This window comes from Dryas octopetala, chromosome 1, assembly GCF_963921425.1.
Source record: "Dryas octopetala chromosome 1, drDryOcto1.1, whole genome shotgun sequence".
In the NCBI taxonomy this organism is placed as follows: domain Eukaryota; kingdom Viridiplantae; phylum Streptophyta; class Magnoliopsida; order Rosales; family Rosaceae; genus Dryas; species Dryas octopetala.
The window spans coordinates 6296174-6306323 of NC_141366.1; the positions used below are offsets into that span (position 1 = coordinate 6296174).

Below are 10150 nucleotides of genomic sequence, written 5' to 3' on the forward strand. Positions count from 1 at the left end.
TTTTATATTATTATTCTCATTTTGCAATGTAAATTTATGATTAGAATCGTTCAATTTTTAGATCCAACTATGAAGATTTTTTATATAAAAAATTAACTAAATTGGAAATTGTTTGGTTATGTACTATAATCAAATAAAGAGACGATTTTGGTAACAATTCGATTTATCGTTTGTTTATTTGATAATAATTACATTACCAAACGATTTTTGATTTAATTGATTTTTTACATAGATGATTTTCAAATAATTATATAAAAAATAAACAGTTCTGATCATAAATTTATATTGTGAAATGAGAATAATAAAGAAAAAGGTCGATGAAGAAGGTAGATTGGAGAATGTGGATAAAATTTCTCATTTATTATATATTAACTAATAACTCCTAAAGAATCAGCGTAAAATTACAAACATTACATAAGCTCCTTATTGTAAAAATAAACGGTTTCAATAATGAAAATACACTATAAAATGAAAATAATAAAAAAGAAGGTGTATAACATTCTACATTTTGATAAAATTACATACCTTGTGAGTTGTGATGATTTCAGTGGCTAAATTAAAGCAAATATTTACCAATCAAATATTTTGCAATTCTTGTTTTTTTTTTTTTTAAAGGTTTTAAATATTTTTTCAAACATCATTTGGTATAGTGGGGACACTTCTCTTTATAGAAAGAAAGATATTAAATTCAAATGTCATGTAACCAAGTAATAATAATTCAAAGCAGACCACCCAACTTCTCTTTATAGAAAGAAAGATATTAAATTCAAATGTCATGTAACCAAGTAATAATAATTCAAAGCAGACCACCCAAATAATAATGTACTCAAGTGGGCATTTTTTTTTTTGTTGGGATATTGAAAGGTCAGGTAAAGTGGGGCTTTGATGGTGGAAGACAATATATTACACATTTACACATACAAATCAAATAAAAAAAGTACATGATGCATTAAAGTACTGATTTAGATTGATATTTTTTGTCCGGTCGGCTGGAAAGGATGATGATAGAGATTTAAAGAGCAAAGGAGAGAGCTGAATGAATTAACATCATCATTCATCAGGTGAGAGAGTGCTCAACAACTACGGCACATGCAAGAAGAAGATGGCAAGACTAGTTCCTATCAATGTTCAAAAACACTTCCTTAACATTATGATTATGCTTCTCAGAATATTGGCTCTCTGCACAAACTCACTACTCCAAGTTGATGCACAATCTGGGCGTCTTCCTCTTACAGAACCTTCAGAAGGTAACTCGAACATTCTTCCTTTTCTTCTTCTTAATCTTGTTCAAGTTGGTATTGGTAGAGAAAACCTTTGAACCAAGACCCACCTGTCTATTTCTTTCGTCACATGGAGTTTATGATAGTGAAACTTTATGCATTCAAGCCTTAGTTTGTTTATTTTATTTTATTTTTCTAAAGTTTATTAATTTGCTTGAAACTTAAAACAAATGGAAAACAATTCCAAGGTGTTAAAGGAGTTGGTTCGAAGGTGTAGCTGTAAATCCAGACACCGAGTTCGAGTCTCCAGTTCGACCCTTGGAACTAAGCAGCAAAGAAGGTAAAATCTTTTGTGAATTCCCTAGGCTCGGCGTGGATTGCCTACCTTTGACCGGTCTAAAAAATTAGTCTGATGCGCGAAAGCTGACCCAAGCCACCTACGGTTACCCAAAAAACAAATGAAAAACAAAAACAGCCAAGAAATGGAAAACAAATAAAAGTTAAAAGAGGGTAAACCGAAAAATACTGCATTTAAGGATGAAAAAATCCGAAAGTAATACATCAGAGAGCTATTGTGTTACTTCTTCTACCGTACGTGTAATTCCGGATACATGTACATTCTTTGCAGGAAGATGTGTTACCCGATTTTTTTAATTTTTTTTTTAGCTGAATGTACCAATCAAATTCTACGATATATTTTGCTTTGGCAAAAAAAAAAGAAAATGAAAAATGTAGGATTTATGTCATGGTAGCTTTGTCATATTTAAAGGCCCAGGCCCAGTCACTTGTTTGGCACCAGGCCCAAACTGAATCACTCTTTTGGGTATTCTCTCTCAAGAGCGAAGATTCAAGAATCAAGAACGGTGTAAGATTTCTGGCAAAAAAAAAAAAAAAAAAAGGTGTGGGATTCACTGTCTATGTATTTAAACTCCCAAACGGTGGAGTGACACACTGACCGACACCCTCCTTCTACTAAAAAAGAGAAAGGAAAAAAAAATTTCGGATTCTTGCATAAAAAGTTAAAAACACAAAAAAGAAAAATTAAAGAATTTCATGGAATTGATTTGTGTGTGTAGTGAAAGCACTGAGTGAAATAGCTACACAAGTCGGGAAAACAGACTGGAACTTCAGCGTAGACGTAGACCCATGCAGCAGCAATGACACAAGTTGGACAAATCCAATATCTGATGACATATACAACAACACTGTCACATGCAACTGCTCCTACCCTGATGGTTTCTGCCACGTTACCAGCATGTATGTGAACTTTAAGCTTAATTATTAATTTGTTGGCTTATTTATTTACTTAATTTTCTATGTACATGGTTATGTTCCCCTTGCTCCAATTGCATTCAAAGACATCAACAGCATTTTTCCATGCTAGGTTTGAATATTTATGGAATGCTTTTTGAGCTATTGGATATTTGGTTTTATAGAACTCTGTGTGCCTATCAATGAAGTGTTCGTGTAAATGTGCATGTGGGTTTTTGTTTATTTCTCTTGAGAAGAGAATCTTTTATGTTCTTATCAATTAAGGTTATACTGATTCAAACTACAAGTTCCTATCTTTGATCTTGATAATGGATATAAAACATTTAGGATTCCTTTTGCCTACAAACTTTCAACTTTATGTGCTCTGAGCCTCTCACATTTTTGTATACAGTGTTCTTAAAGGGCAAGATCTTTCTGGTGTACTTCCAACATCTATTGCAAAATTACCCTACCTAACAAGAGTGTAAGATACGCTTTTTCAGTTGGATATTATGAAAATGTATCATCTGAAAAGGTTAATATCATTTCCTCAAATGGTAATGTTATTACTAATATCTTTACTCTTGTTAACAGTGATTTCACTAGGAACTACCTGAGGGATAATATACCACGTGAATGGGCTTCTACGAAGTTGGAATATCTGTAAATGACTTCTGAACATTATGTTCAAGGTTATCCAATAATAGCTTGTATTAAATGAACTAAAAAAATGAGTACTCTGCAGGATTGTTACTGTGAACAACTTATCAGGACCAATCCCTGCCTACTTGGGAAGTATAACCACCCTAGTACATTTGTATGCTTTGGCTCTATCTCTCTTTACCACCTCTTTATTATTTGTCAAATCAATTTTAAGTTTCATTTGGTTTGGCCTGATGTGATGAAGGAGAATTTATTTTCAGGACCTTAGACAGTAACCTGTTTTCTGGAAGTGTTCCTCATCAGCTTGGGAAATTGATTAACTTGGAGCATCTGTAAGCTCCCTCTTTTTTTTTTTTTTTTTTCTTTTCACCCTCAGTTTGCTTTCATTTAGTGCTTATTCTTTTAATATTAAATAACTTGAATAAGTACCGGTGGATAAGTTGGCATTGGTATCTGCAGCAATCTTAATGCAAACAATCTCACGGGGGAGCTGCCACCGGCTCTCACTAATCTGAAAAAATTAACAAATCTGTAAGTGTTTGTATCCTTAAGAATTGCTGTACTTATAACTACATAGAACTTTGCATGTTAAGAAATCTACAGCTTTATGTTATTCAATCTTTCCCTTTATGCAGTAGGATTAGCAGTAACAACTTCAGTGGAAGAATACCTGACTTTTTCCAAAGTTGGAATCAACTTGAGACATTGTAAGTGCTTTTTCCTATTGCATATTCTAAATCGTTAAGACAATGAACTTTTCTGGTGTAATCTCTATTCATTTTGAATTTTGTTGTTGACACTTGACAGAGAGATCCAAGCTAGTGGTCTTCAAGGGCCTATTCCGTCTAGCATTTCTGTCTTGAAAAATTTAACAGAACTGTGAGTTCTGCGTTCAATCCTAAGTTGCATTAACACTAAAGAACCTAATCTTCCTTAGAACTTTATCATAGCTTTGTATCACAGGGACTTATTTTTTTAATAATATTCATGATGCAATTTAATGCAGAAAGATCAGTGACTTAAATGGAGGGGGTTCAGAATTTCCACCCTTGAGTAAAATGACAGGCATGGAAAGTTTGTAAGTCTTGAAAATGTTGTAATTTGTTTTTCTTATAAATTTAGACTAATCCATAATTCCATGCTTAGCTGCAATTGTATAAATATGAAGTTATGTGCAGAATGCTGAGGAGCTGTAATTTATCTGGACCTATCCCTGATGATATATCGGCTATGAAAATATTGAAAATATTGTAATACTGCTATTCTTTATTTTTTCTTGTTCAAGTGCACAGCACACAATTAATTCATATTTTCTTGATTGTTAGTTGATTAACGAGTTCAATTTTTTCAGTTAAGCTTCCAAGTAATAAACTTAAGGTTCTTATAACATATTTTTAGTTCTTTTCTTGCAGAGATCTCAGCTTCAACAAATTGGAAGGAAGTGTTCCTAATTTTACAGATCTTAACAACCTGAAGAAGTTGTAAGAAGTGTAAATTTCATGATGATCACTTGAATACATCATGATTTATGGGGCCTCCCCTACATATATTATATATACATATGTATTAAATTACATCTCTAATGGAAGCATAGATTTAGATTTAGATTTAGATGTAGTAAAGCATAAATTCTTCGTTATTTTCTTGTATAGTCAATATCTTCAACCATGTAACCGAATGTGTTTATGTAATTGCTTGCTGAATAGGTATCTGACAAGCAACTTGCTCAATGGGTCTATTCCAGACTGGATCAAGAGCAGAGATAATCGCTAGTATGTTTTCCATCCTATATCAGATTTGCTTGAGAGTTATTTTCCATTGAAGCCTGCAGAAATATATTCTTTGACACACACAGACACAGAGATATAATTAGAAATATGTGAACTTCTACTTTGGATGGAGGCTAATCTGATGACCTCTTTAGAGGTCTGTTGCAGATTCTGTTTCCACCACATACAGTTTATCTTCCACTGTTTGAATATTCTGTTTAATATCTAGCAAGATTAACATAAGTGTAATAACTCTGGCTTGGCCCGCTTGGCCAAAAATGTTGAGTGGGTATGGTTCTTAGTTGATGTTGGCTTAGCTTAAAATTGTAAGTTAGATTAAATGTTAGATGTGACTTTTGAGCAATCATTCATCTAATTTAAAAGACTATTCTTTTTTTTTTTGTTTCCCAGATGATCAATGTTTAGGATTTTCTATTATGATTACTCTAAAATGTAATTTTTCAAAGGAGTTATAATGACTTACGGAGAAAGTGTAACAATTGTGTGCAGCCAGACAGATATTTCGTACAATAATTTTTCAAAGAGCTATGAGCCAACTACTTGTCCAGAAAACCTGTAAGAACATTTCTCTTTTTAGTTGGTATGCTTATCACACTTTGCTGTCTTCCTTCACCCAACATATTTTTTGGGTAAACTACAATTTAGTCCATGTGGTTTGACTCAAATTCACATCTACGTGTTTTAAAATTTGCCAATTTGAGCCTCGTGTTTATGCCTGTTAGCAGTCATACAACATTTTTGAGATTCCGTCAATTGAGTAACGATTTTGGCATTACAAGGGTTTAAATGTCTTTTTACCTAATTAAAAAGTGAAAAATAAGGGAAAAATATATATATTCCCCCATTTAAAAAAAAAAAAAGAAAAACATTGAACTCACCTCTCTTCCTCCTCCTTCCCGTTCCCCACTTCACACCTCCCCCCCCCCCCCCCCCCCCCTCCCCTCACCCCCTCACCACACCACACCACACCACACCACACCACACCACACCACAGTTCTTTAACATGACTCAAATATGGAGATGGGGTGGGGTAAGGTGGGGGAATAAGAAGAGAGGTGAGGCCAATGTTTTTTCTTTTTTCTTTTCAGTTTTAAATTACGATCAAAATACATTTAAACCCCTGTACACAAGAATCACAGTGTCAAAATCGTTACTCAATTGAAAGATTTTAAAAAAAGTCCTATGACACGAGAATGAAATTGGCAATATGTAAAACACAAGAACCTAATGTGATATTGGGTCAAAAAATATGAGCCAAAAACTTTTTTAACATGTCCCCAATTGATATTTTAATGGATTTTAAAAGAATTGTAAATTTCATAAAATCTATCAAAATTCAAGAAAAATTGGCTGGAATTCTCATGACTTTTGTTTTATGTGAACAAAATCTATCCAAATCTACCAAAATTCATCACTTAAAAAAATTCATGAGTTTTTTAGGACACTCTTGGATTTTTAAAGAATCTATTAAAATCTGAGTTGGGAATACCTAGATTTCTTTGAAATCCATTAAAATCGTAATTGAGAACACTTAAATTTTGTTGGAATTTTAAAATGAGAGTGGGGGACATCCCCCTAATTTCGCATGTATCAGGAACTTGTTTAAGAGCTCTTCTGCACAAGACAACTTGTAAGGTTTCAACTTATTAGTCTCCATGATAGACCCTTTTTCTTTTTCCTTTCATTTTCTGGACTTTAAATTTACATAAGCTGATTATGTACTGCACTGATATAGAACATTTGGAGCGTGTCAGAATTTCGAATGTCCAAAAGGTAACAATACGTCTCTTAGATTAAACATATGATTATGAGGTATATAATTTAGATATCCAGCTGGGTTTTGCATATAAATAGATACATACTATAATTAGTATGGTGCGCTTTCTCTATTGTCTCTGAATAGATCAGCAGTACTCATTGCATATAAATTGTGGTGGAAGATCAACCACCATTGGAGGAATCAACTTTGACGGGGATCAAGACAAAGGAGGTGCAGCAAAATTCATTGCTGTGGGATCTGGACAGCTCTGGGGAACCAGTAGCACTGGAAATTTCTGGAATGTTGACACCCAATCTCAAGACTACATAGCAAATAATAAATCTGTACTGGGAATGAACAACTCAGAGTTGTACACTAATGCACGTCTCTCTCCCCTTTCTCTCACATATTATGCACGCTGCTTGGCAATTGGAAATTATACTGTGAATCTTCACTTTTCGGAGATAATAATCAGAGGCAATAGATCTTTTCAGAGTCTTGGAAGACGGATATTTGATGTTTATATTCAGGTAGTCAATCATATACTGTACGTTTATGCACTCTATATGCCACCGTACGTAGATATATGCATGATTTCTGATTCATAAAGTTTGTTACAGGAGAAACTGTTGTTGGAGGATTTTAACATTGAAGAGGACGCACAAGGGGTTGATAAGGTAGTCATTAAGGAATTTAAAGCAGTTGAGGTTAAGAATAAAACTGTGGAGATCCGATTTCATTGGTCTGGGAAAGGGACAACAACTTCCCCAAAGAAAGGAACATATGGTCCTCTTATATCAGCTATCTCTATAAAATCTGGTATCTTCTGAATTGCAACCATTAGCTCTCTCTCTCTCTCTCACATACACACACACACATAAGGGTTTGTACTCGTTCCAAATAGAAAGCAACAGAAAGCAAGTTGATTTTGTAGAGTTCGATCCTCCTGATGATGGCCAAGGAAAGGTATTGGTTCAGAACAAAGAAAAAAAGGTATTTGTTGTGGTTGGAGCTTCAGTTGCAGCTTTGGTTTTGTGCCTCGTTTTCATGATTTTTGGCATTCTTTGGTGGAAACGTCAGAATAGCAAGACATCAAGGGAAAAAGGTGCTATTAATCTACTGTGTAAATTGCAAGTAGTGCATTCGCCTCAATATTTCTAATGACATGTAACTAGGAAATTAATACAACTCAGTTATAAGTTAAAAAAATACTTTTATAAATTTGTAAGACGTTACCAATATCCTAATTCCTAACCTTATCCTATGGACAGATCTGAGAGGACTGGATCTGCAAACTGGCTTTTTCACCTTACGGCAAATTAAAGCTGCCACTAACAACTTTGATCCTATAAACAAGATTGGGGAAGGTGGTTTTGGGTCTGTCTACAAGGTACCATATGACTCCATAATTTTCTTTTGACCATTTTCCTTACTTATAGGCTTCATCATGATTGAAAAATATTCTACTATATTTAATGCAGGGTATATTATTGGATGGCACTATAATTGCAGTTAAGAAACTATCTTCAAGATCGAAGCAAGGAAATCGTGAATTTGTGAATGAAATAGGCATGATTTCAGGTTTACAACATCCAAATCTTGTTAGATTGTATGGATGTTGTATAGAAAAAAATGAATTACTGTTGGTATATGAATACATGGTAAACAATAGCCTTGCACATTCTTTGTTTGGTAAGTTTATAAATTCTAGGAACAAAAAACTGAAATGGTGTATAGGACGTACTAAAATGATCCGTTAATTGAGAACCTATGCTGGTTGCAGGTCTGGAGGAAGGTCCACCAAAATTGGACTGGCCTATGAGGCAGAAAATATGCTTAGGCATAGCAAGAGGTCTGGCTTTTTTGCATGAAGAATCACCACTAAAGGTTGTACATAGAGACATCAAAACTACAAATATATTACTGGACCAAGACCTTAACCCTAAGATCTCAGACTTTGGTTTGGCCAAGCTCGACGAAGAGGAGAACACCCACATTAGCACCAGAGTTGCCGGAACTATGTAAGCTACTGTTTTATTTATTCTCTTAACTTCATTTGAGAGTCTAATTTTGTTTCTGCTCTTTTTTTCCTCCAATTTCTTCTGCTCCCAAAATCTTGAATACAAGTCAATCATGATCAGATTTTATCTTTATGTTTTCTATTGGCTATGTTTGAGATGAAATGCCTCATACTAGTTTGAATCAGCAGTCAGAGAAAAATAATCTTTGTTGTGCAGAGGATACATGGCACCAGAATATGCACTGTGGGGTTATTTAACTTATAAAGCAGATGTCTACAGTTTTGGTGTGGTTGCATTGGAAATTGTTGCTGGGAAGAACAACCTGAAATATCGACCAAATGAAAATTTTGTCTGCCTTATGGATTGGGTAAGATGGATCTTCATTCAAATTCCTTTAGTACATGCAACTAGAAACACAGTTTTATGATCATTATTACTTTAAGGACTTGTCCACTCAACTTGGTCATCCTTCTATAAAACCGAAGATTGTATGGTCTTGTTGATTTGTTGCTCTCCATTTCCAATCTCTTTTCTCTGCTTATTTCAGGCCTTGGTTTTACAACAAAAAGGGAATGTACTTGAGCTGGTGGATCCAAGTTTGGGGTCCGATTTCAGCAAGGAAGAGGTGATTAGAATGGTTAAAGTTGCTCTGCTATGCACCAATCAATCACCAGCTCTGAGGCCTACCATGTCTTCAGTAGTGAGCATGCTTGAAGGGCAGACGGTTGTTCATGATTTGATTATGGATACAAGTATTTATGGTGATGAAATGAGGTTAACAGCCTTGAGAGACCAGTTTGATAAATTTGCACAACAGAGCCCAAGGGAAACTCAGAGCCTCATTCGTTCATCTGATGCAACATGGATGGGCTCTTCTTCTACGTCCTCAGATGTCTATAAGAATAGTCTTAGTTCTTAGTAATGTAGACATACTGTCACCCCAAGGGAAGCATCATGCACTGTTGTTTTTTTTTTTTAAATTTTTTTTAATAAAACAAATATCATACATTACAATGATTATATTTGGAAAATAGATGACCTCAATAGATATACGAAGGTCATTTGATAATGAATAAACAATCTAACATGCTTTGTTGTCGATCATAGAAATTTAAACAATACAGACATGTTGTAGTACTGCTCGTAGTCTTTGTAAAAGCATATGCAGATTAGGTGATCGGGTTATAATCCATGACTGATGACTCGTTCACATGATAATTAGCAACAACTTGTTCTATTTAGTAGAGCCTAGAACATGCTGTCAATTTCCACTTGACATGCATTGGTTTCGGATCCAAGTAATTAGAATAAGACTTTAGAGATTTGAAAATTTAAAGTCGTAGAGAGTTGCCTACATGTGCAAAATCTACATAATGATAATATTGTGCATGCAATTTGACCAGTCCTTTACTTGTCAGTTTATCAATGCATAATTAAATTATTGAT

The 10150-nt window shown here is 34.3% G+C and overlaps 1 protein-coding gene across 2 annotated transcripts; it reads left to right on the plus strand.

Annotated features, from left to right (window-relative positions):
- The first annotated feature begins 1027 nt into the window (after positions 1 to 1027).
- Positions 1028 to 9688, plus strand: LOC147297023 (putative leucine-rich repeat receptor-like serine/threonine-protein kinase At3g14840). Of its 2 annotated transcripts, none has more exons than XM_086228768.1 (24): positions 1028 to 1247; positions 2297 to 2477; positions 2884 to 2955; positions 3066 to 3134; positions 3217 to 3288; positions 3395 to 3466; positions 3594 to 3665; positions 3770 to 3841; positions 3942 to 4013; positions 4141 to 4212; positions 4313 to 4384; positions 4547 to 4615; positions 4841 to 4906; positions 5414 to 5479; positions 6519 to 6554; positions 6660 to 6697; positions 6828 to 7213; positions 7304 to 7502; positions 7618 to 7788; positions 7955 to 8073; positions 8165 to 8375; positions 8467 to 8704; positions 8921 to 9071; positions 9252 to 9688. In XM_086228768.1, the coding sequence occupies exons 1-24, from the start codon at positions 1103 to 1105 to the stop codon at positions 9621 to 9623; spliced, it is 3093 nt and encodes a 1030-aa protein (XP_086084894.1). In that variant the 5' UTR covers positions 1028 to 1102; the 3' UTR covers positions 9624 to 9688. The 2 variants fall into 2 exon arrangements, with proteins under 2 accessions (XP_086084894.1, XP_086084895.1); XM_086228769.1 differs by having other exon boundaries at positions 8165 to 8264.
- Positions 9689 to 10150: the final 462 nt, after the last annotated feature.

Coding starts and splice junctions, on each gene's coding strand:
- LOC147297023 (XM_086228768.1), top strand. CDS start 1,103: ATGGCAAGACTAGTTCCTATCAATGTTCAAAAACACTTCCTTAACATT. Junction 2,956..3,065: donor TTACCCTACCTAACAAGAGT/GTAAGATACGCT, acceptor TCTTGTTAACAG/TGATTTCACTAGGAACTACC. Junction 3,842..3,941: donor TGGAATCAACTTGAGACATT/GTAAGTGCTTTT, acceptor GACACTTGACAG/AGAGATCCAAGCTAGTGGTC.